At 37.8% G+C, this 27,951-nt stretch overlaps 1 protein-coding gene across 1 annotated transcript in view; it reads right to left on the minus strand.

The window, feature by feature from the left end:
- The window catches only part of syt7b (synaptotagmin VIIb), a 138,134-nt gene that overhangs the window by 8,039 nt on the left and 102,144 nt on the right, over positions 1 to 27,951 (minus strand). The window contains exons 7-10 of the mRNA XM_084110062.1: positions 6,085 to 6,202; positions 3,968 to 4,235; positions 2,812 to 2,981; positions 279 to 393 (exon numbers count right to left, since the gene is read on the minus strand). Coding sequence (XP_083966188.1) covers positions 279 to 393; positions 2,812 to 2,981; positions 3,968 to 4,235; positions 6,085 to 6,202 — 671 coding nt within the window. The remainder of the gene's footprint in view (positions 1 to 278; positions 394 to 2,811; positions 2,982 to 3,967; positions 4,236 to 6,084; positions 6,203 to 27,951) is intronic.

Genomic DNA, 27,951 nt, shown 5'->3' on the forward strand with positions numbered 1-27,951 from the left:
TTCGAGATAATTATTGTGCAGACGGCATCTTGACAAGGACACTTAATTTCCACAGAAATCCCACATGCACAGAATATAACTATATTATATTTGCATTTATTCACTTAGCAGATGCTTTGCAGAATAACTTCCAGTGCATTCAAGGTAAACACATATACAGTGTGTCCTGTGAGAATTTAACACATGATGGTAGTGATGCTAGTTTCATATTCTAGCAGCTGAGCTATATGGTTATATTTATGATTCATCTATGAGGTTTTTTGGGTGTATGTTCATACCGGATGTTCCCCCGATGTCCATGGCTTTGAGATTGCGTGCCTTGACGATGCTCACAGTGATGGTGTTGGCAGTGGGATTGTAACACAAAGACAAAAGGAGGTCTCCTCGACTCCCCTGAAGAAATGAACACAGTAAGGTCAGTACCGGACCGGTTCATTGGTCACGCAAGCGGATGGTTCATATGAGGTCCCAATTTTTTTATGTGAAATAACCAGGCAAACCCAAACCTCTTTTCATTTTTGTAATTTTTAAAAGTATTTTTTCAATAATTTATTATCTAATTTACATTTTTATTTAACATTATTGTATATCTCACACTATATGGTATACCATATAAATGTAATTTAATTACATTTATATGGTATACTGTAAACACCATATTAAATATATTTAATTATTCATAATAATGTATATTTCATAGGATATTTAATTCGTGTTCTGGTTGTTATTCCACTCATTACATCTATTTCATATATCATATATCTATTTCACACAACGTATTGCGTGTCTCAGATTTATAATTTCTGTTACCATCTCTTTTTGTGTCTACCTGTCCTGTTAGAATAAATAATAAATATATAATAATAAATAAATATATGTTTATGTTTAATGTTATTAAAAGACATGACAGTCAGATTAGTTTTGGTAACAGGACTGAGAAAAATGCATCCATCTTCCACTTAAAAACCTTGTAAAAATTAAATAAAGTTACCTGAGATGGACCAAAACATATTTTGAATAGTTAAATATATGTATTATTAGATTCAGTAGAAAAAAAAAAAAAAAAGTTTTTTTTTTAAAATTGTATCTGACACCCATTCGTGGGAATAGACCATATACACATATACTGTACAAGTTAATGAATGCAAATGCAAATCAGACACTCAGTAGCTTAAATTACGTTTTTTTTTTTTTTACACAAAAAAAAATGAAAATGTGCACTGTGATATTTGGTCAAGCTTTGGCTGAAAAAACCCCTAAAAATCATCATATATCAGCTGATTAATAATCTGAACCATATATTGCCTATTAGGGGAGCACGGGGCACAACGTAACACGGGGCTAGTTGTAACACGCTTGTTTTAAATACTTCCGCACATGCTTGGATGACGAAACTTTGTGTATTTACTAATTGCCATATCAACACTATATAGAAAAAAAAAATCCGCCAAAATTATTCTTTTTTTTGGAAGATATCCATAGACATTTATTAAACCATAGCAAAAGTAAATTTCTTACTCAAGTTAATTTTTCATCTCTATTTTTTGTGTTTATTTAAAATAAGACAAATCTGATATTATTTTAATCTCCAAGATGTTATTTAACAGTTGAGATAGTTCTTTAATGTTTCGCTAACTAGCAGAAGACACTAGCAGGGTTTAAATCCCAGTTGTGCAGGCGGGGCATGTTGTAACACTGCGTTACAATGTGCCCCTATTAGAAATATGCTATTATATTCTATACTTTTATTAATTTTATTGAGAAAACCTGAGAAAAAGGTGAATAAAGACTGAGAGTCAATGTTCAGAAATTACTAATTATTTATTTGTTTTGAACTATGTTGTATAGCTGTGTTTTCATGTGTTCGTAGTCAAAATTCAAAAATGAGTTTATATTTAATTATTAAAAATTGTCATTTTTTATATGAAAACTTTTTTTAATTGTATTTTATTTAGAAAATATTTTAGTTTGTTTTGTATTTTTTTTTATTAGATCAGATAACATTTTAAGCTGTCATATGTTATGTTACAATGTGCCCCACACATGTTACAATGTACCCCACCTATGGGGCATGTTGTCACATTTCACTTCCATTATTTCGGGGTATATCAAGAAAAAAGTATATACTGTATTAATAAAACAAAAACACATAATTGTGGGAAATAAATGTGGGAAAAAATAAATACTCTGAACCATAAGTAGATTTACACAAACTGAGAAAGTCAAAAAGCGTTACTTTGTGCCCCGCTCTCCCCTACTAAGTTCTATTCACCTCATACCAATCGAGTGAAATATTTGTACTTATAACAACGGATTTGTCACACGGCAGGACCATTTCTATGAACTATGAAGTTGTAGTCGGAACCCTGCAGTTTCAAACACTAACTACATCACAGGCGATGGACTTTTCACACCGGAATCAATGAATCTGTGGGTGATCTTTTGGACGCCCCATGTCAGAAAACTCTTTCAGGAGAACTTCAAAGACTCATTTGTGCCCCTTTTGTTCTTGTGTAAAAGGGCTAAAACGTTTGACAGCACCCAGCATGTCATTACTTGAGGCATGACAAGCTCTGCACATCATAATCAACCCACTGCACAATTAATGTTGTATTGTCCCTTTCCCTACTCCCTAGCCGACCCCATTCTGTCACTTCATCTCTGCTTTTCCTTGACTATTATTGGCATCTGTTGTTCCTGCATTGGTGTCTTTGGCTCCTTCCTTCTGCCCGTGCAGAACTCTGCAAAAGCTCTTCAAATTTCATAATGCTTGAAAGGTAACTGAGTACAGAGACACACTGATCTACTCACACTTCCATCGCTGCAGGGTTTCAGCTCCTTCCAGAGGGTCTGCATGTGGGCCAGATCCATCTTGTTCAGGGGGATGGACACCTCCCCTATAGGGTCATTTCTGCTAAAACGGTCATAATCTAGCACTTGCAGGTACAATGTGCGTTGCACCACCTTCTCAAATGGGAACCCTGTGAGAGAAATGAGAGGGGGATAATTTTAGCCAAAATTATTTACAGCTCACAATGGGGTCCAAAAATACTGTGGACCGGCTCCAGGGTGTTCATTGACCATCTGATGCATACTGCATACAACACTGGAGAGCCTTTTATTTGCGCTGGGAAACAATTGCGAGGAAGAACTAATATCTAAACTATCATTTATTTAATTTAGTTTAACACATTTGTTTGAGGTAATTGTTGCAAACCCAATGGAAAACGTGAAAATGATAATCATTTTTTCTTGAGCAGCAAATCAGAGAATGATTTCTGAAGGATCATGTGACACTGAAGACTGGAGTAATGATTTATTTCTTCACAGAAATAAATTCCATTTTAAAATATATTCAAATCGAAAACAGTTATTTTAATTTGTAATAATATTTCACAATATTACAGTATTTTTGATCAAATAAATGCTGTCTTGGTGAGCATACGATACTTCTTTCAAAAACATTTACAAATTCTTACTCGCCCTAAACTTTAGAATGGTAGTGTATATTTGCTTGCAATACATTTTATTTTAGAAGATTTTAAATGAATATAATAAAAATACTTGCTAATTATGATTAGCTGTCATGGTGGTGTTGTTACAGCAGGGTCTAACAAGTCAATGCTAACCAGCCAATTGTAATAATATTTCACAATATTACTGTTTTTACTGTATTTTTGATTAAATAAATGCAGCCTTGGTGAGCATAAGAGAATGTTCAAAACATTTTCAAAAAACATGAAAACATCTTTTGAACAGTATGGGTTGAATTTTAATTGAAAACTTCAGATGTTTAGGCTTTTCACAATATATTTAAACAGACTTGGGCAACATTTAGCTGTGATGTGAATTTAGTTTTTATGCCGAGTCAAAAGTCTGGCTACATGAGGAAAACCACCTTTAAATTACATAAAGACAAGGAATTCAAAATACATAATAATGTAGTGAGATGTAAAAACAAACTGACCTTCAAATAGGAAGGTCTCGTTCCAATGAGGGTTGAGGTTCTTTCTTTTGACCTTGGTCTCAAGTTTGTGCTTCTTGTCTGGCAGAAGGTAGAGTTTGACAAATGGGTCTGAAGTTCCAGAAAAGTCTTTCGCAGGAAGATCCTGACCCTTCAGGATTTTTACTGTTAGTGTGGAGTCCTGAAAACTGTATCCCACGCTGAACTGGATGCGTCCCAACTTCTCGCACACGGGTCCTTCGTGTTCCTCTTCCTCAGATCCTGGGGACAACTTACAAACCAAAGTGGACAAAATTGTCATTAAACGGCTGCTTTAAATCGCTTTACGTTAAATCATTATTACAGTGTGTCATGCACCATAACTGTATCTAGAAGCACAGTAAAAGAAAATATATATTCACGATGGAATAAAAGACAAAATAATACAAAAAAATTATTAACACCACCAACTATTGTGTTTTTACTGACTGTATGGAAAAAAAAAGCACAACCAGTGCAATTCGATAAGTTGAAACAAAATAGATTATAAATATTAGTGTTCGCTGGCTGTCTTGTTATTGTTAATTAAAGTATTGTTAAATCTTGTTTCTGTTAACTCAAACTAAAAATAGAACTATTAAAAATAATGTCATAAATCTGAAATAAAATACAATGAAAATATTAGATGAAAACCTTAAATATAGAACTGTTAGAAATGTTGCCTTGCAAGTCCAGAAAACACTAAAACTAAATATATTAAAAAAGAAAAACTAATAAAACAAATGCACATACCAAAATTACTAACCTGAAAATATATATATAAAAAACTAAACTGAAAATATAAAAATAAAAGCTAATTCAAAATATTAATAAATACTAGTATAGAAATAATAGTAAAATAAGATTAAGGGGCCGTTTACATTACATCATTTTCAACTAAAAACATAAAACGTTTTATGCATTTTGGCTGTTTATTTACATGACAACAGTGTTTTGGAGGCCTGAAAACGCAAACTTTTGAAAACAGGTTTCAAAGTGCAAGTTTTTGACACTACAAAAACGTGAATTTGTGAAAACGGTGACATCAGGCGCAAACATATTACGTGCTCAGCGGTACGTATTGTTTCTTTATAAAGTGACATCGCCAACTACTGGCCTGGCATGCATAATACATCGTTTTTAGTCATTGTTGCAGATGTGAAAGGGGATCAATTTGACAATGTTTGTACGAAGAAAAAAACATCATTGTCATGTATTCATGACTTTTAAGAACCAGTTATTTTATACAATCATTCATAATCACTCACAATCTCACTAGTTATCAAGTTTAAATACAAAAACATGTATAAAGATATTTCTAATTGTAAATTCAATATTTGTGTTATGTATTTGTTTGCTTATGAGAGTATCACAGAATTAGATTAACAGCATGCTAACGCGCTCAATCAAAATCAACTGAGTCGTGCTTCACAATACTTATGTTAGTTAGTAGCTATTGGTTTGAATCAGTAATGTAACGGACTACCTGCCGCCTAAACATGATTAACAAAACATTGAGACAAAAATTATGGCGGGATACTTTCCAACGAGTTGTGATATTCTAACATTAATATGTGGTGAAGGGCGAAAAGTTAGGGACCAGCTTGTGGTCTTTACAAACACCTTAGTAATCCATCACTTAAAGTGGTCTGACAAGCAGCGGCATATCGAATTAATGAACTCCCATCCGTGTCAGGACCTTGGCTGAAAGTTGGGCTTAATTTGACACGCCATGCCCCGATGCCTGGATCCCCCCCAGTGGGACTCAAAGCTGCGAGAGGCGCCCTCTTAAAGAGGAAGCACCATCATTAGCCCTCATCACTTCTCTTTAAAAACGCCTTACCACCCACGTAATGACACACGGACCCTGTGAAGGCCGTCATCCGCGGTTCCTTCAGCACATTGTACCAGTTCTAATTACTGGCTTTTTAGAGGTAAGTTGCCTTTGACACATCTGTCTGTCTGTGTGACTGACTGCAGTAACGGAGCGCACCAATTACACACAATGCATCCCTGTGTTTAAAGGATTCCCATCAAATCTAGTGCTACTTTAGAGAGGCAAAACAAAAAGAAAACAGTCCACAGCCACAGGTTCACATTACCATCACCAGATCACTCGTGACGGAGTTGGCCAGGTCTGAGACGGAAGAGTTCGCGTCTGTCCGGCGGTTGCCTTCATCTGGGGTCTGACCTTTGGGGCTGCTGCCGGGTTTATTAGATCTGAGGAAGAACCACAAGAGAAAAGTGTCATCTTTTATAGCATGTATGTTAAAATACTTTCTCCTATCTTACTACTTCATTTGCACCTGTAAGCTGTCCATTGCTTGACTTTGCTAAAGTTCAGCTGAGAAACGTTGCCTTGTTAGACCGTGCTGGTAGAGGCTGTAACAACACCACCATGACAGCCATTCAAAATTAGCAAATATTTTTATTATATGAATTCAAATAAAATGTATTGCAAGCAGGATACACTTCCTTTCTAAAGTTTGGGGTAAATAAGTATCTTATGCTCATCAAGGCTGAAGGCTATTTGATGAAAAATACAGTAAAAACTGTAATATTGTGAAATATTATTACAATTTAAAATAACTTTTCTCTATTTTAGTATATATTAAAATGTAATTTATTTTCAGCATCATCATTTCTGTCACATGATCCTTCAGAAATCATTCTAATATTCTGATTTGCTGCTCGAGAAACATTTATTATCATCAATATTGAAAACCCTTGTGCTGCTTAATATTTGCATGGAAATAGAGACACTTTTTTTTTATTTTTTTTTATTCTTTGATGAATAGAAAGCTCAACAAACAATGTAAAATACTTTACTGGCACTTTTAATCAATTTAACAATTTATATTCTTTACTGAATAAATGTATTAATTTTCTTTAAAAAAAAAATGACCCTAAACTTTTGTATGTATCACAAATATGACCCTTTGTATGTATCACTAATATTGCATTATCGTACACCAGATTTTTTTTTTGGATGAGTTCTTAAACATCTTGCTCAAGGACTATTAAGCTGTTTAACGGTGGGTTAAATGACAGACATATTGAACATAATTCAATAAATACAAAAAGCATTTCTAAAAAGATTAATCAAATGAAAAAAAAAAAAAATGCTTAGAGAACTGTGCCATTAGCTTAGCAAAAAGCTAACAGCAATCTCTCTGCATATATAGTGTCCCAAATCACTCACTGATGAGGTTTCATTTCACTTGTAGCCTATGTAGGTAGTAGACAGCAAGGCTGCTCACTAGGTTTTGGAACAGAGCCTGAGTGATGCCACATTGAGGTACTGTCAGACATTTGTCCTCACTGGGAAGCTAAAATATGTAATAAAATTTGTAATTGTAATAAATTCATATTTGTAATACAAGAACATTACAGTTCTGTGGAGATTTGGAATCAATAATAAAGGCAAGAACAAGAAAATGGAGTGAAAAGAAAGTGAAGCCAACAATGTTATAACTGAGATTAAGTGTATGAGGAAAAGACACAACAAAGAAGGTGCTGTGAGGCAAGTAGACATACTATAAAGCATTACATTCAGTATTTACTCAGTTTAGAACAGCGAGGAGATAAAAGGATGGGAAACAGTGAGATAAAACGGTGTTTTTGCTGTTAAAGAATTTTCAGATCAAAAGAAAGCCAAAGCACAAACAAGATTATAATTATAGCAAAAGAGTCTAACATATGAATTTTGAAGAGAAAACAGCAGTGGATGGATGGAGTCTGAAAATCATCCTGATGGGACTCCCATTCGGACTCTTTAAGGATGGGAATTGTAATGAATTTAATGATTCTATTACATATTCCAATTTCACTTAGGGCCTAATCATTTCTTAATGGTTTTCAATGAACTTACCGAGTCCATGATGACTTAATGAATGATCTTTTTGGTGCTTTTGAGGAAGCAATTGGCCCTAACTATACTAAACAAAACCTAGAGTGAATTGCTTCAACAAACATAGGTATAAAACACAGTATTATGTTTGGTCACCTGTTTTCCTGTGTTAATTTGTTCTCCTGACCTTTTCCCGCCACTAATCTGTTGTCATGGACACCCATTCACGATCATCATGGTGTATTTTAGTTCCTAATTTCCTTTCTTTTATTGTTGAGTATGTTTTGTGCTATCTATCTATCTATCTATCTATCTATCTATCTATCTATCTATCTATCTATCTATCTATCTATCTATCTATCTATCTATCTATCTATCTATCTATCTATCTATCTATCTATCTATCAACAAAACTCAGTTCTGAATGTGTAGCTGTAACTAGATTCTGTCATAACAAACCAGTCCGAAATTACACTGAATTACAGTGAGTGTCACGAGCCTTAAAAAACACAATACACTAATGGTTATAGTTTGATTTTTTTAGCTGGATGTGATCATAAAATAATGACCTTCGATTCAGTACGATCATGCTTCATTAATTATAAAAAATGAGACTCAAGCATACAATTCATTCCCAAATGAATGCGAGAAATGTTCCTTTAAAATGATAAGTGTACACATTCAAGAACCATTTCTTTTTTAAACTGAAATCGGCTCTTAAAAAGAACCAGTTCTTGATTTTCAACCCTACTGACACACTATATAGAAAAATCGGTGACCAAATGTGTGCTAACAGTAATGGCGCCCCTCCGGTTATTACAAGTCACAGTGGGACTGAAAGAGTCCAGCACTAATAGACCTATGATGAGTTTGTAGTTATATGGCTGCCAGAGGGGGGAGACGGATAGCCGCCTTTGACTTTTTGTCCCCGGGGAAAGAAAGGGAGAAGAAACAAGTGCTGTTGGCACGGCAACGGCTGGAGAGATGGCAAGAGCACTTGGTGTGTGGAATGCTGGGAGATATGGCTCATCGCTGGCTCGAGAGTGACAGGCAGACTCATGGAGGGGAAGACAGACACACCGTCTGAAGAGTGATGATCCACTCACCCATAAACACATACACAGAAGACAGCGACAGTCATCATTTCTTCAACACCCTGTCTGAATTTGTCTCCGTAAGAGAAATCCTGCAAGAGTAATTTCCTCTTCCTGTAACGATGACTGGTACGGCACGGTCAGTGTCCGAGGGGTTAAAAGTGACCATAAAAGCTGCATCTCCTTATGTTCAGAGTGACATGACAGAAAATCGTTCAAAAGTCTCAGATCAATCAGTCCTACATGTAGTTAACTTTATCTGGATCCTTTCACACAGAAAAATTCACACAGAAAAAAAAGAGTTTTCTCATTGACTCTTCCTGATGTTTTTCCAAACTTATATTTTCCTCCAAACAATGGAAGTTAATGAGATCTAATGTTGTTTTGGTCCCCACTGACTTTTATGTGGTTTTTTTTGCATGGAGAAAAACACTTTGAATGATGATTTAAATGCTGACAGACTTTTCATTTTTGACTGAGCTGTCCCTTTAAGAGTTTGCAACCTGAATTAATCAGGATAATAAAAAATATAACTTGATTTCATCACAAATTATTTATGAAAATGTTTTTCACAAAATCCACCCTACATTTTTCTCGTTCGAGAAGCAGTTTCACTCAGATATACATCACAATAGAAAAACAAATATACAAACATAAAACATTGCCTCATTAGCTATTTTTTCGAAAAACATACAAATATAAATTATTTTACCAAGAGTGTGCATTAAAGGTAGCCTGGGAAAACCCAGACAACTTCCGGCAAATTTAGATTTGCTCTGCAAGTAAGTCTGGCAAAGAGCTCATTCAAGGCCATTTCCCCATGCCGAGAAATCGCGGCACCAATCAGAAACGTTGAGGCGGGCTTTACACATGACGATCGCTCTGATTGGTTTTAGGTCTAGCCTATCCAATTGAGGCATTTGAGCGACGTCCGTTGGTGAAGCGCATCAACTTTTAAATGCATTATTATATTCAAATTGCAAACACATGAGGACAGTCTCCATGAAAGACCCACTGGCAGATGAACGTGCTACTACATTTCTCTCCGAAACGGTAGGAAATTAAATTAGATTTAATAGAGGATTTTAACTGTGACAAGATGATTGACGGCAGTTTACATGACGGGATGCACGCGACAGATAAAGTCCGATAAAGATGACAAAGTAGCATGTCCCAAAGTTGCCTACTTTTTTGCTACACATTCAAAAACAAATACATTTTCTTCACAAAAAGAGTAAATACTTTTATGGCGTAGTGTAACAGGCGAATTGGGACGCAGCATATGGCTTTACACATGACGATCGCTCTGATTGGTTTTAGGAGTTTTAGGTCTATCCAATTGCGCCCAGAGGCATTTGAGCGACGTCCGTTGGTGACGCCTCTTTGGAAATGAGTTATTAAAGGAGCTTTGCCAGACCCTAACTCAGTTACTACTGAGAATGGTCTGGTTTTAACCAGGCTACATTAAAGGGGATACTGTGTGTAGAATTCAGAAACCCTTGTTATTAGTGACACCGGTGGCCGTTAAGTGAACTGCAGCCAGCAACAAATTGCTCATGCTCACACTCAATGTGCAAGAGACTGAATGTGATTCAAGGCCCCAATATACTCATAGCAAAATTCGCTTAGAAGTAAAAAGTTGGAAATACAGCGAACATCCCGCCACCGTCCACATGGCTGAGAGCGACGTTATGTGCTGCGTGCTTTCCTCTCAATAACAAAATAAACACACAACACAAAAATGACAGCGGTGAGAAAGCGGCAGATAAGAAAGCATTTGATCATTGCAATGTGGCCTGGCAGCAGAATACAGGTATTTTAGTCGTTTTCGCGGATCCGTGAGAATGGGGATTGTTTTGACAATGATGTCGTCTGTACGCGGAAAACTCAAAGGAAAAACTTCTTCGTTTTAAGCATATCGTTGTCGTGTAAACGTTCCCTAGATCTGGCTATGAGTGTTACATGTCTGTTTGTTTTTAGACTTCCTTCTGTGTTCATTTTGTTCAGTTTCCCGCCACTCCTTGTTTCCATGACCACAGTCTTCATTAGTTAATTTGGTTCAGCTGTGTGTCTTTCATTATCTTGTTAATCAGTCTAATTATTTCCTCCCTATCACCTGTGTATTTAAGTCCGAGTCTTGTGCTGCCTAGTTGTCTGTCGTCGTTGATTTTGACCTGGTTGTTCTGTCCTGTGTTTCCTAATCTCCTGAGCATTTCTGTAAGTTTAAAGTTTATGATTAATAAAGACTGCTGTATAGAGATCCAGTTTCCTTGTTCCTGCAACCAGACACCTAACAGTGAGACTATGGTTTGAATTAATCGCTTTTCTTTGCATGACAAATTATGACATTACAGTACAGAATGGTTCATTCGGCATTGTCCTGAACATTGTATAAGCATTCATTTCATAAGCATTCATTTCATATGTCATTGTACAGAAGAGAGCTTCTCAGGAGCGCACGTAAATGTCACATCCTTTGGATTTCCCTGGCGAAACCGGGAGTCCTTCACATAAAAATCAGTCTACAGGTTTTTGTAGACAACCTACAGGAAGTTGGGGAAGGTCTCATTTTTTTTGTACGTTTCTTTACAAGCTGTTCACACATTTGCAATACAAAAAGCGATTAATACATGAAAATTCTTACATATAGCCCACTGACAATGTTCCTTTCAGACTTTCCAAGACACATATTTAGCTGCACATCCCAAGTCCCTATAAGTTTCCTCCCACTATATCAATTATGCAATATCCAAGGTTTCCTGTGGATTTTTACATAACCATGAACGAGTATCTGTAGGGCAACTTGGAAGAGATGCAGCCTTTATTACTTAAGGTTTTCATATCTAAACTCCTTCCATTGGTGGAAGATCAGGAGGTTATCCCAGCTTTCACTGCATTAATGTCTCCCGCAGGGTTGGATGGAGATTGTGTAAGCATCAGATTTTAATTAGCGCACTCTGCTTAGGTTGTTATAACCTTCGAGAGAGTGTTTCAGGGGTTCTATTGTGATACTAAGGTCAACATTAGACTAAAAGCAACACAAAACGATTGCATTTGCATTCATATTCATTTTCTTGGCGGGTGGTTTCTTACCAAAGTGACCTACAGGAATGTGAATATATTGTACCATGACAATTACATCAGGTACAAAATACAGTCTGGGTCTAGATTGACGTAAGCCTCTCTGGGTGACAGGAGATGGCCAGCTGGGTGATTATTTATAACCTGTGTTGTGCACAAAAACACACAGAACAAGCCAGACATTATGACAGTGCAATTTTTTAAATGCTTAACACTGAAAGAATGATAGAGACACAAAATAGTCTGAAACCCTTAAAGATAGAAAACATGCAATTAGAAATATTTACAATAATTCAACAAATGGTCGGTGAAGGAGGCACTAAACCTTCAAGAAAATATTGATCATCAACCTCAGGTACTAATTTTACAAATTAAAATGTATATAAGCCCTATAAAAAAAACAACAACTGGAAAACATTTTCCACTAAAGAATGATATAGATTTGAAAAAAAAATGAAGCAGAGTAAATGGTTTTGCTGAACTAGCCCTTTCATCTCAATTCCAGGCTTTAATTGAGGCCTGAATCACATGCACACGTGACACGCCTAGCATCATTTCCATCGAAATCTGAGCACTAAATCTCTCTACAAAACAATAACAAAACAACATCAACGCATGGCTGCTATTAACTCAGTTTGTGCTTTTAGTGTCTGACAGATAGGAGCTTTGAGATAACAGTGTTCTGATGTTAGATCAAGCTCTTCTCAGCTTCTGGCGACGTTTGCAAAAACTTCTAGACAAAAAGTCTCTTCATCTACATGTATCCGGATACATTTGAAAACAGCATTTTCGTTTAAAAACGCTCTCCGTCCACACTAGCGTTTCCGTTTCAGTGTGGATGAGAGACTTTTGGAAACCGCTTGTAAACACTAAATTCACCTTACTGCGCATGGGTAAAACCTCACAAAAGCTCACAGAGATGATACAGACGGAAAAATAAATAATAAAGTTATCTCGCAATTCTTCTGACAGGATCATTTTATTTAGCAAAATATCTCGCCATTCACTGATGCGTCCAGGTCACCCTCAGTCATCATATGTTTGGTCTAAAACATGTATTGCCTCAGGACAGTACTTGTGATTAAATTGTCTGTCATCTTTGCAGGACTGTGATATGAAGAGTGTGCAAAGTAACATATTTTAGCAACTGTGTGAAAGTGAAGCACATAACATTCACAATAACGGTATAAACATGATATCTATTGGTACAATATGTGCCACATGACTAAACTTACGTCATCGTTTTTAAATACCTCTGTTTTGACAGTTCACACTACAACGCGAAAGTGTGGACTGAAGGCCAAGTGTGGACAAGACCTAGAAAGCTACAGGCAGGGGAGTTTTTATCAGGTTTGGAGCTAAACTCTGCAGGACTATAGCTCTCCAGGACCGGAGTTCACCACCCCTGGCTTATTATAGGCTAGGGCTGTCAAGGTTAAAGGGATACTTCACCGATTAGCATTAAGCTTTGTATCAGTAGAAACCCGGTAGTATTTTCGAATGACCGTGCTTCCCTCCCTCATGTCCCCCTGAGACGAGAGATTTCTGTATTGTGTGTCTGAAAAAAAACCTCAGATGACCTAAAAATCGTCATTTTGCGTCATCGGATGCTTTTTTGGCCAGAGGCGAGAGACTACAGCCAGTAGTAGGAGCTAGTTCCACATGTTTTCAACCCGCCCATAGGGGGATCTCACGATAAAACGGCGTCTTTTCAGTTTCGAGTCGACTAGTAGCCTAGTTGTATCATTTCTTCCGATACTGCCCTCTGTAACCGGCAGGCATGGCTTGGGAGTGGCCTCGTAGGGCAGCGAAGCAAGTGCATTCTGGGAGTTGTTGTCTTTCATCCACATGAGCCAAAAATACATTTTCTGGCTTTTCTCAGTCTAGAAGGCACCAACTTCTAAAATAATTTCACATTTCTACTACATAAATGACCCAATTTAAATACACATTCATCTTTCCAGCGGTGAAATATCCATTTAACATGTTAACACATGCAATTAATTAAAAATCCTTAATGTGTTCAAATAATTTACCGCAAATAAATTAATGAAGCACGCAAAATTATGTCATTAACGTAATTTACATCACACAGATAGATGATCTTGAGAGTCGGGATTTTAACAAACTGAGCATCTACAACGACGCAAGCACCTGTAACCCTAGGAGGAAATTTCTAATCTCTTCTAAAGTTTTGTTTTTGGCCTTTTTGTGCCTTTATTGGATAGGATAGTAGAGATTTTGACAGGAAAGCATGGGGTAGAGAGAGAGGGGAACAGGATCGGCAAAGGACCTTGCGCTGGGAATCAAACTCGTGTCGCCGGAAGCGCAGTTGCGCTATATGTCGGCGCGCTAACAACGAGGCTATCTTGGTCGACTTCTATTCTAACCCTTTAACCTGATTTCGCTTCTTTGCAATCCGAACGTTATGAGCCGGTAAACTTAAAAGTTTTCAGTCCAATGATCCAGTAAGCAAATGCATTCAAACAATCAATCCAAAACAGTGCAAATGTACAAGAAGAACAGCAGAATCTCACTATCATAGCAAAAAAACAAAAAAAACCTCAATTCTGCCATTGGCTGGTATGACAAAGTTAATTTCAGAGCCTGTCAGCACCTTTTAAAGACTGCTCCAAAAACATACCGAAACCAGGCCGTGAAAGTCCCAGGGACATTTGGCCACTTATCAAATGTTGCTTTCCTGACATTTACTTTGAAGTAATGCTTCCAAGTACCCACCAATCATTAATTCAAGGGAGTAAATCAGTCTGCAATTATCATCATCATTACTGGCAATTCGGCCACACAGCAGAAAGGCGATATCATCTCTGAAACAAATGTCAGAGAGAGTGGGTGAGACAAACAGAGGAACAAACCAGAGCATCATTAGAGTAGCCAGCGCTCTTCAGAGCAGCAAATCGTGCTGATAATTGTGTGGATGGTGAAGAAGCGTTGAGGATGTGTGTGGGAGGAAGCGCTGTGTTTTTTTTAAAGAATATTCTAGCTTTTAAACACATGGGCGTTTGCAATAGAATAGGGGATTCATTCTCGTCTTTGGACCAAAATATCAAAGCAACATTTTTAACAAAAGGCTAGAAACATCCCCATTGGCTTTTGTGGTTAAAAATCACTGAGATGTTTCATTGGACACTAGACTTTGTCCTTTTGGTCGGTCTTCTGTTGCTCCTCAGAGAAACGTTTTTCTTTTTTATTGCTCAGATGTTGCTCTTTCAGCAGGTCTTTCTTTACTACAGATAAATCTAGAAATATTCTGATGTTTTTGCTTTCTTCTACAACAACCCTTTCTCCTCTAAGTCCGCAGTGGGATCGCCTGGACATGCTCAGTGGCCCGATCTGGCCCTGCTGTCTAATTGAATCCATGTAACAGGGTCTCTGTTCACCTTACCTACACCACAGTAAGGGTGAAAAGGTGCATCCAGGACTAGAGCATGATTTTGGATGTAGTCCTGGACAGCCCTGGAATCGCAACTGTAAATGTAAAACATACAGCAGTGGACACTCATTAAGCACATGACTACTTAATATGCATGTGTCATGCATTACTTAGCCAAAACCAGTTGACAAACTGGGTTTCGTTACTAATTTGGGGGTTTCTTTGGTTCAGGACACAACAAACGGCGTTTGAGATGGGACGGCCACGAGACGATCTCATCATTTGAAATGAATAACTGGTTTTGTGTTCATCACGTTCCAAAGAAAAAAGAAAAATAAAGAAATATAATAAATATAAAAATAACTTTTATAGGTAAAGTACCTAAAAGAAATATAATATAGCTTATTATTAGTAAAGTACCTAATTCACTGCATTATTAAAAAGGTTATAGGTTATGTAATACACTACTGATGTTTTAATGTTTTTTAAGTCTGTTATGTTCACCAAGGCTGCATTTATGTGATCAAAATGCAGTAAAAAAAAGTGCTATAGTAAAAAAAAGTTCAGCATCATTACTCCAGTCTTCAGTGTCACATGATCCTTCAGAAATCATTCTAATATGCTGATTTGTAGTTCAAGAAATATGTCTTATTATCATTAATGTTGGAAACAGTTGTGCTGCTTAATCATTTGTGGAAACCATCATATATTTTTTTCAAGATTTTTGATGAATAGAATGTTAAAAAAAACAACCAGCATTTATTTGAAATAAAAATCTTTTGTAAGTTTATAAAGGTCTTTACTGTGTTGATGTGATCAATTTAATGTATCCTTGCTGAATAAAAGTATTTCTTAAAAAAAAGTCTACTGCAAAACGGCCAGAATCTATCACTAAAGTATATGACAGTCAATGAATGTAGTTTATGATTAATTCATATTACACAGAGTATATAAAACTGGCCGTGTGTTTTTGTGGCCGTCAGGCAGGTTATTTGTAACTGTCATAGTAGAAGTAAACTAATGAGGTGTTTACTGTATCAGTGTACATATTTGTGTTTGTTTCCTCAGAGATGTTTGAGTGTCCTGCTCTGAACTGAAGATACAGATGAAATGTTCCTCAGCTCGTGGGCCTGACACTCATGTGGCCTGACAGCTCACCGCCACTCAGCATGCCAACAGACACCACTTCAGTATACAGCACAGACACAAACCTTATATCACTGTACACCTCATTTTATATCACTCTACTTTTCACAATATATTGTTATTCATGCTGGAATTTTAACAAATTCTTGAATAAAATCTTTGATTTTTATCTTCTTTTTTTTTCTGGTGAAAGAAATACATTAATGAAGAAGAAAGCCAAAATAGTAGATGTCATAAATGTATATTTACTGAGTAATCCACTGTTTTCTGAGTGCACAAGAAGTGCTTTTTCCCTTTTTTGAACTGTCACCGTTAGCAGATTTTACTAATAGACCTACCAATCTCAGTGTAAAAATAAAATAATGAAGCTGTCATCTTTCTAAAGTTATTTTTACACCCCTGTAATTTGGCTCCAAATCTCAGGTGAAAATTGTCATTTTAACCTCCTCTACAAATTAATGGATTAATCAGTCATTAAACATTCATGACATTTAATATTTTGGCTTTCTTCTTGCATGATGTTTGTATTTCTACAGAAAAAAATTTAACAAAATTAAAAATTTGAGCCGGCGAAGTTTCTGAAATTTGAGATAACTCCAGATAACTTTCTGGTTGAATGAGTCAGATTTGAAACTGTAAAATAGCTGACACACATCAACATAAATCTATATTAATGCGCCATGTAGCAACGTGCTGTGAGATGGGAGAAAATTATATAAATTTAGAGGAAGAAGAAGGAGAGGACCAGGATGGATGACTGAAGGGAAGGCTGGGGCAATGGGGTGGGAGGAAATAAAAGCAGTGAACATATGAGGCAGGGATGGAGAGAGAGATGAGCATGACAATGTGGAGGCGTGTAGATACACATGTGCATGATGCATGGAGCTAAACTGTCAACATGTGGACAGACTGGAGGAGAGACGCCAGAGCCGTCGCTGCATGATGGATGATGTTCGCATGAAAATCCAACCGCCTGTGTAGAACTGAAAGCCGGACAAATATGAGTGAGCTGTTGGATCCACTGGTGCTAAACCACATTATTGCTTGATGATGGGATGATATGTGGAGAGTTTGACTCCCGTTTCTTTCATTACGTGAAAAGAGTAAAACTAAACACATAAAAGAAACCATGTCCTGAATTTGGTGTAAACCAAGGATAGTCATTAAAACCTTGATGCATTGAACACAGTGTAAGGCTGTGTTCAGAATAGCATTTCACCATACTGCTTGTTGCACTGCTCTAGGGCTGCAACTGCTAATCGGAAAAAAACAATACTGAAAATAACCGTCAAAAATTTTAATTAATCGCGTATGCGCTAGCAACCACCTACAACACCCCAGCATCCACATAGCAACCACACCCCAGCCATCACCCAAAACACAACTACAAAGCAACCTCTCAGAAAACTCTAGCAACCACATAGCAATCACCTATAACACCCTAGCAACTACCCAGAACACTCTAGCAACCACCTAGAACACTCTAGTATCCACATAGCAACCACACCCTAGCAACTACTCAGAACACCCTAGCAACCACAGAGCAACTACCTACAACACCCTAGCAACCACCTACAACACCTTAGCATCCACATAGCAACCACACCCCAGCCACATCCCAGAACACCCTAGCAACCACATATCAACCACCTATAACACCCTAGAAACTACCCATAACACTCTAGCAACCACATAGAACACCCTAGCATCCACATAGCAACCACACCCCAGCAACCACCTATAACACCCTAGCAACTACTCAGAACACTCTAGCAACCACCTAGAACACCCTAGTATCCACATAGCAACTACACTCTAGCAACTACCCAGAACACCCTAGCAACCACAGAGCAACTACTCAGAACACTCTAGCATCCACATAGCAACCACACCCCAGCCATACCCCAGAACACAACTACAAAGCAACCTCTCAGAAAACTCTAGCAACCACATAGCAATCACCTATAACACCCTAGCAACTACCCAGAACACTCTAGCAACCACATAGAACACTCTAGTATCCACATAGCAAGCACACCCTAGCAACTACTCAGAACACCCTAGCAACCACAGAACAACTACCTACAACACCCTAGCAACCACCTACAACACCTTAGCATCCACATAGCAACCACACCCCAGCCACATCCCAGAACACCCTAGCAACCACATAGCAACCACCTATAACACCCTAGAAACTACCCATAACACTCTAGCAACCACATAGAACACCCTAGCATCCACATAGCAACCACACCCTAGCAACTACTCAGAACACCCTAGCAACCACAGAGCAACTACCTACAACACCCTAGCAACCACCTACAACACCTTAGCATCCACATAGCAACCACACCCTAGCAACTACCCAGAACACCCTAGCAACCACAGAGCAACTACCTAAAACAATCTAGCAACCACCTAGAACACCCTAGCAACCACAAAGCAACCAACCAGAACACCCTAGAAAATACAAAGCAACCTCTCAAAAAACTCTAGCAACCACATAGCAACCACCTATAACACCCTAGCAACTACAGAGCATGCTAGCAACCACCTAGAACACCCTAGCATCCAAATAGCAACCACACCCTATCAACTACCCAGAACACCATAGCAACCACAGATAAACCACCCAGAGCTCTCTAGCAACCACCTATATCACCCTAGCAACTACAGAACACTCTAGCAACCACCTAGAACACCCTAGCATCTAATATCAACTACCCAGAACACCCTAGCAACCACAGAGCAACCCAGAACACTCTAGCAACCACCTAGAACACCCTAGCAACTACAGAACACTCTAGCAACCACCCAGAACACCCTAGCATCCATATAGCAACCACACCCAATCAACTACCCAGAATCGATCAAAAGTGACACATCCATGTGCTGCTGTTGTTGTGCGTCAAATTTTATGTATAATTTTGTGGCCACCATCTCCTTTATTAAATGGTGTTGGATGAAAGTGTCCAGAGAGCAGGTGCAGACGCCGCTGACTGACATCTCCCCGTCTGCTGTTTTCATTTGATCACGCATCACTGTTAGTTAGCTGGACAGCTGCTGCCGCACATCTCATTTTAAATTCAATTTGTCTATGTTCCTCCACAATTAAACGCCCTTTGACACCAACACACATGTGACACACAGAATGCAATTTTTACCCCTGGAACACGATTGGGTGAGTTTTGAATGGCAATTGGGATGGTTTTGTTAAACAAACCTGGCAACCCTGATACAGGGTGAATTACATGAAAACATACTCGGGTCACATTTAATTTTCTTTCTTAAAAAAGAAAGGATAGAACTGATAAATGAAGCTTATTTTAAGACCACTTAGGTTTTTTACATTGTGGAATTTTTTTTCATGACTATTATGCACATTTTCCATACAATTTCTAATTACTGTAATACAGCACCAATATAAACAATACCAATAATATTCATTATATATATATATATATATGTTCTGTAGTATTTCACCCCCAAATTAAAAAAGAGAGATGGGAAATAGTAATTTTCTTAAAGAAAATTTGCCCTATTTTAGGACATTTTTACACAGATACTGCAAATACCATTCTCTTTACTGCAACTTAAAAAAAATTTTTTTATATATATATATATATATATATATATATATATATATATATATATATATATATATATATACACACACACACACACACACACACACGTAAAAATGTCCTAAAATAGGGCAAATTTTCTTTAAGAAAAATACCATTTCCCATCTCTCTTTTTTAATTTGGGGGTGAAATATGACCTAGACATGTTCTTAAAAGGTTTTGAGAGATTCACTCATTTTGTCTTAAACGGATACAAAAAAAATATTTTTTAAGGTTAATCGTCCTGGTGCAACCTGAACCTGGGATTAAGTGGGATACTATGGAAGCTTGTTTCCGCCACAGAATAAAAAAATAAAAAAGATAATTGCGACTTTTTATATCACAATTCTGACTTTTTTTCTCAGAATTGCGTGATATAAATTTGCAATTGCAAGACATAAAGTCAGAATTGCATGATATAAAGTCAGAATTGTGAGATATAAACTCGCAATTGCGAGAAATAAGCTAAAAATTCTGATTTTTTTTCTCAGAATCGCATGTTTATATCTCGTAATTCTGACACAGACTCTGGGCCCTATTTTAACGATCTGAAACGCAAGTGTCAAAGCGCAAAGCGCAAGTAACTTTGTGGGCGGGTCTTGGCGCTGTTGCTATTTTCCCAGCGGAATAAATAACTCTTGCGCCAGGCGCAAATCTAAAATGGGTTGGTCTGAAGTAGCTTCATTATTCATAGGTGTGGTTTGGGCGTAACGTGAAATAAACCAATCAGAGCGTCATCTCACATTCCCTTTAAGAGCAGACGCGCTTTGCTCTAAAGCGGATTCCTATTATAACGGCGGATTTGCCAGGCGCGCGCCAGGAGCGGTTCACAGCCAAGGAGAGCAACGCTCTCGTCAGGGACGTTGGGGATGGAGAAACCCACCCAAATTAACTTCGGTTAAAAAGGTGTATGATAATTTGGGTAAATGTGTAAGCTAGATGTATGCTTTTATAATAAATTGTCTATCTATCTATCTATCTATCTATCTATCTATCTATCTATCTATCTATCATAATAATGTATGATTTGCAAAAATGAAAACTGCTGCTTCTGTGTAGATGAGAGAATCAAAGTGTATGCGCGTTGTGCACACGCTACATTCATTATGGCCAAGCATGCGCCCTTAAAATAGCATATGAATAACATGCGCAACGCGCCACTGACTTTAAACTATTTTTTCCTGGTTAGTGGCGCAATTGTTTTCTAAACCTGCAAAATAGCATGAAGGAACGTTTGCACCGGAACACGCCTCCTTTTTTGCGCTGAACCGCCCAGGGAGCGCAAGTTCATTCCCTAGTTTAGCGACGTGCTTCTGTAGAGGGAAAAGCGCGCTTTGCGCGGGTGCAAAATAGGAATGATACATGCGTCAGCGTACAAAGTCAATTGCGCTGGGTGCAAGATAGGGCCCTCTAAGCGCATGGTCTAAAGCGCAAGTGCAGTTAGGGCATGTCTGAATCCACTTTTGCTAGTTTAACGACGTGAAAAATGGTCGGCGTCTAAAAGGGTTGTCCCTATTCTCTTAATGAGTAATGGGTGTATTTTGGTGTTTTGGACGTAACGTGCTATAAACCAATCAGAGTCTCATCTTTCATTGCGCTCGCGCCATGGCAGAATTTACATGGCGGATTTTGCAATCGGAAAGACGCTTCTCTAGCGAGGAAACGGATCTGCTCGTGCGTGAAGTTAAAGCGCACCATCTACAGGACAAGCCGGATTCCACCATATCTTAATGTACACAATAATAATCTTTTACATTGTAATCCTTTTACTTTTAATATTTGGCATGTTTGTGTGCTGCTTCATGTGTGTGTAATAAACAGAATGTACGCGCGTTGTGCACCCGCCTATAGGCGCACATTACTAATGCGCCCTTTAAAAACTAAAATAAATAAATACTGCAACATTGACTTTAGACCAGGTTTGTGTAGGTCAATGGCGCAGTCTATTTCAGTTGCCTCAAAATAGCAACGCGCCAACAATGCGCCAGAACACACCTCGTTTTCAGACCAGCACACCCATGGGCGCACAAATGGGCGCAAATGCATTTGCTATTTAAACAACGTGGCGCAGGACGTGAAAATGATAACTGCGTCGGGCTGAAACTATCTAAAGATGTCAGAATTGCAAGATATAAACTCGCAAATGCGTGTTAAAGGCAGAATTGCCAGATGTAAACTCGCAATTTGTGAGATAAAAAGTCGCAAATATCTTTTAAAATGTTTTAGTCTGTGGCGGAAACAAGCTTCCATGGGGATACAGTAATAAATAACACAACACATTTTAAGAGAGGAAAAAAAGATTTTACAAAATGTAATTTATAGGCTGACAAATTGAACTTGCTCTGTTTAACAAAAATATTATCCGATTTGTACAGTTTATTTATTTTTTATTTAATGCATGCTTTCTAAAAAATCTGATAAATAAGATTAAAAACTGTACTTTTTATTCTATTGAAAATCTCAAACTTTGAAAGTAAAAATTAAGTCTTGTAAAAATAAAACTGTAATGTTCATATCTGCTTCGTTTCGACACAAATACATAATTCATATAAGAACAGTTTGCATTTGTGCTTCTGTTGTGGATCTTTCTAGGGAGTTTCTCCTCACCACGGTCGCTTTAGCTTCTCACTGGGGTTTCAAGGCAATATTCTCTGTTAAATTACTTTGGAACAATATTTATTGTGAGAAGTACTGTGCACATAAATTTCAGTTAAGCTAAAAATATTTTCCATCAGATTTAAACAGCTAATATTACTCTAAAATTAGAACCAACAAAAATGCTGTCAACAATACAAAATACATATCTTGCAGATAATTTTGTAATCATTTGTTTCGGCTTTAGTACAATGACAGTTAAAAAATAATAATAATTTAGGTAACATTCTGCCTTTGTAATATCACACTTGCAATTTTTCTCACACAGTTTACACATATACAGGTGCCGAAAAGTTTGAAAACGGCTGATCTACAGCACTAAAGCGATGAATGATGTAACAGAGCTCATTGTATACCCTAGACTGATACAGTCCAGTGCACTAGACCATCATCCCTTATAAAAGATGCCGATGACCTGTCGGACACATATGCTTCGCGCACCGGCGGAGCTCTGAACCATGTAGCCTAGCGACCCGTCTTCTTCCGTCAACCCTGTCGCCAAACAGGCCGGAGAGTGTTACTGTTAAAGCTGTATTTATGTCCTGTGTGCGCGCGTGTGTGTAGGCACAAGCTCACTAAGCCCAATGCTGTCATGCTTGGCCGGTCTTTATTTCCATATCACTAGGAGGATGATATTGAGCCAGCCCGGCCCTGCCTCTCTGGCTCAGTGCTTCCATCGCTATCTGTGCATGTGTGTGTATGTGTGAACGCAAGAGGGAAATAGGGAAACGTGTGTGTGTGTCTGACAGTGACTTAAGCTGTCCGTCTCAGCACGATGCTTCTGCTCTGAAATGACACACAGCAGTGAATCTGGCAACAATGAGGAGGACAGCGGTGAGGAAGATTCCTGGAGAGGGGCCGACTGGATATGCGTGGGCAGTTTTCATGAAATCTGTGTTTGATCTCCTGTAAGCTGGATATTTTACCTTCATTAATCTTTGGAATGAATGATCGGATTGCCAAAGCAGACAAAAGTGTCGACATTTAATATCACTTAAGGTAAAACTGTGAGAGTCCAAAGTTATGACAGTGTTAAAGGAATTAAAAAAAATTCTGTCATCATTTACTCACCCTCATGTCATTCCAAACCTGTATGACTTTCTTTCTTCTATAAAACCCAAAAGGTAAACGCAAGGAATGTTTTGGCCACTTCTGTCACACATACAATGAAATGACTTTTACTCCTCAAGGATGCATAAATCAAAAGTGACAGTAAAGACATTTATAAGATTACAAAAGATTTCCATTTCAAATACATGCTGTTCTTTTAAACTTTCTATTCATCAAAGAATTCTGAATAAAAATGTATCATGGTTTCCACAAAAATATTAAGCGGCACAACTGTTTTCAACATTCATATAAGAAATGTTTCTTGAGCAGCAAATCAGCCTATTATAATGATTCCTGAAGGATCATGTGACACTGAAGACTGGAGTAATGATGCTGAAAATTCAGCTTTGCCATCACAAGAATAAATTACATTTTAAAATCTATTCAAATAGAAAATGGTTATTTTAATATACAGGTTTGTAACAACATGAGGGTGAATAAATGATGTCAAGGTTACCATTTGTGGGTGATATCTCCCTTTAAATCGTTCAGACAGTATCAATGAAACCAGAATATAGTAAAAGGATGTGTGTTATCAACCCTTTGTTCTTATCCTCCTAAATCCTACCTGCAGTTTGCTCAACAATAGAAGGATATCTAGGGATCATCACTTGTACCCAGCCTCCCGTGTACAAATCAGTGCGTCTCCGCTGCAATGATTCCAGCACCACAGACAAACAAAAATACATGACAGGAACAGCAAACTGGGAAACGACACACCTTAAAACACTTCGAATCCATTATGTCATGATGCAGTCGAGGGGTCCACTTCAGGGACATCTTGAAGAGGAAACGTTTGTTTCTCTCTCACTCGTTCTCTCCACAGACAGAGACCCAGGCTAAACCAGGCAGCTCTTTTCTCACAAGCCACACTTCTGACAAACGGCATAAAATAGATTTTTCTGTGAAATTTTTGCTGCCCTTTCTGATTGTTGCTGTATAAATGACTTTAATTGGCTGTCACGGACACTTTGCATATGGTCCACGGGCGGTCGTCTGGGCCTGAGACTAGTGCCGCCCAGGTTTCTGGCTAGAATACCTCATTTCCTTTACCTACATCATCAGAGTATAACCACACATGTCTACAGGAACACACCAACTCAGTAGATCATTATGTCAGCATCATACTAGGTGGATATTATAAAGCCAGGATGAATAACAAATCAACTTTTACAATAAAAAGTTGATTTGTTGTTAACTACAAAGTGAAATACAGTAAAACAAAAATGTAATTACAGTAACACTGTACTGAATTTTAAAATCTCTTTAGTTCACTTCAGTTGTGTACTGTCTCAGTCAACTTTGCATTCACACTGTTGTTTTAGTAATAACAACAACAATAATAATGTAAAATATTAATAATAATTTTTTTTAGCATTATAATTATTTAAAAGAACAGAAATGTTATTATTTTAAGATGTCTATTGTACTGTAAAATAATAATGAATAATAATAGTAGTAGTAGTATACAATTAAAAATAAGAGAAATACAACTATTGTAACAATATACTGTAAATAAAAATAATTATCAACAATATCAATAATACTATGTAAAATATCAGTAATATATTAAATATTTTTAGCATTATTATTATTTAAAAAACTAATGTTAATATTTATTATTTAAAAATAAAACAATGTATTACTTAAGATTACTATTTTACTGTAAAATAAACAAATATTAAATAATAATAACTATTGTAATCTAAGGCTACACACACATATACAGTATATATATGAGAGAGTGTGTGTAATATTAATATTATACTTTAAATTATAATTTTTTTACAGTACAATGGTAATACTATGTATATATCTTCACTGTAAGGAGTAAAAGCCTCAATATTTTATTATGGTGGGAAACTGTCAATTTTTTAATGTGAATCTCTGTACACAAAACATCTATGAAATGTATGTAAAAACCATGTGAATCTGTTGCTCTTAAGCTATAGGCAACTCAGATCAGATATTATGTCACATGATTAGGACACATTGTTTGAGAAAGCAACCAATGGTTAACCATTACCCAAACTGCCTGCATTAGTCCATCACTGTAGCTCAAATCCTCATAAATCATATCACTGCATAAGCATATAGTGCTCAATCATGTGAACTGCACAAAGTCACACAAACACACACGTCCTGTAGTCGTGCACTGAAGCAGCCATATCACCCTGTAGCCCAAGACTGGTTGCCCACTGAAGCTAAGCAGGGCTAAGCCTGGTTAGTACCAGGATGGGAGACCTCCTGGGAAAATCAGGTTGCTGCTGGATGAGGTGTTAGTGAGGCCAGCAGGGGGCGCTCACCCTGTGGTCTGTGTGGGACCTAACACCCCAGTATAGTGACGGGGACACTATACTGTCAAAGAGCACCGTCCTACAGATGAGACGTTAAACCGAGGTCCTGACTCTCTGTGGTCATTAAAAATCCCAGGATGTCCTTCGGAAAAAGAGTAGGGGTTTAACCCCGGCATCCTGACCAAATTTGCCCCTTGGCCTCTGTCCATCATGGTCTCCTAATCATCCCCAGGGTTATCATTAAATTTCATATTGTAAATTTTATGTCGTATTCCTCCACAACAAAATACGACACGTGTCACATGGGATCAATCTATGATTCTTTTGCGTATTTTTTAAAAAGCTTGATGCTGGTCGCTATTCACTGCCATATGGACGAACGCGAGCAGGACATACCCTTTTAAAGGAGCTCAAAGCGATGTTGGGTGACGTCACTTCTTGTTGACGTTCAAAGTATTGTCAAACAAAACGGAGGCTAGCTCGACCCTCCCTCCTCCTCATCCCGTCCCCTCCCCCTTTCTTCCGTGCTTCCTGAAACAGTCATGAACCATTTAGAAAAATCAAACTGGATTTACCCACCTGTCCAGCAAAAACAGAGCCACCTAAATGTCGGATTGGAAGCCCTTCTGCCGGCGGAGTTCTCGCCAACTTTTGAACGCTTTTCTGATGTAAATTTGGGACTTTGCGTGTTCCTCCTCCTTTTCCCAATTCTTTTTTATTTGTTCATCGGAACGTCGTCTATTTGGTCGCGTGTCGGCCATATAAAAATTCTCAAGAATAACATTTTTTAACGTTAGTCGTTGTCGTTGTCTAGGACATCTCTCCTCTAGCTAACTTCCCTCTTCATGCTTCTCTCTCCTCCACTCCCCACACCCCCCTTCATGCGCACGCGCACTAACCCCCAAACCCCACCCCCAAATCATTCTCGTCGGTTATTGGCTGGAACACTGTTTGTTATGTTTCGTGGTCCAGGCTGGGCCAGTTTGTTTTTCTTGCCATTTTTGGAGCCTGGGCTGTCAACAGAGACCGTGGTTTTTTATAGTGTGTTCAGGGGACAGGCAGCTAGCGGATAGTGAGGAGATGTTTGCTGTATGTGACAAAAAAATGTTTGGCCTAAAAAACGTGTGACATCGCTTAGAGCACCTTTAAAAATTCTCCCTTTGCGGTCCACAAAAGAAAGAAAGCATACGGAATTAGAACAACTCCAGGAGTAATTTATGACTTGATTTTTATTTTAAGGTGAATAAACTATTTAAAAGGGTGAATAACCCTTTAACTATTTCTCTAATAAGCTCCAAATGCATGAACACTCAGTAGGGGCCACTGACTGTACAGGCTACATCTGATGCCACGCTGCTTGATTCACAAACCCAAATGGCCTTTGCTACTCAATGCCGATCCATAAACGTAATATGGCTCTCCTCTCATGAGCACACATCATCTGAATGAGCTTTCTGCTATTATAATCATACTCATAAGTGGCTCACACAGGAAAATATAATGGAAATATATAATTGAGCTGTGGCAGGTGGATACTGATACAGATGCATTTCTCATATTGCGTGAGCGATATGGTCATGGAGTTATGCTGATGAATAGCTTGTTTTTCAAACAGATTGATTCGGTGGAGCTCTTGGGGAGTGGCGGCGGTCGATGGAGAGGCTTCGGGGCGCTGTTACACCGTGATTCATTTCAAACTGGGCCACGGGAGGGTGG

The sequence above is a fragment of the Abramis brama genome, assembly GCF_963993115.1.
Source record: "Abramis brama genome assembly, chromosome: 3".
Lineage (NCBI taxonomy): Eukaryota > Metazoa > Chordata > Actinopteri > Cypriniformes > Leuciscidae > Abramis > Abramis brama.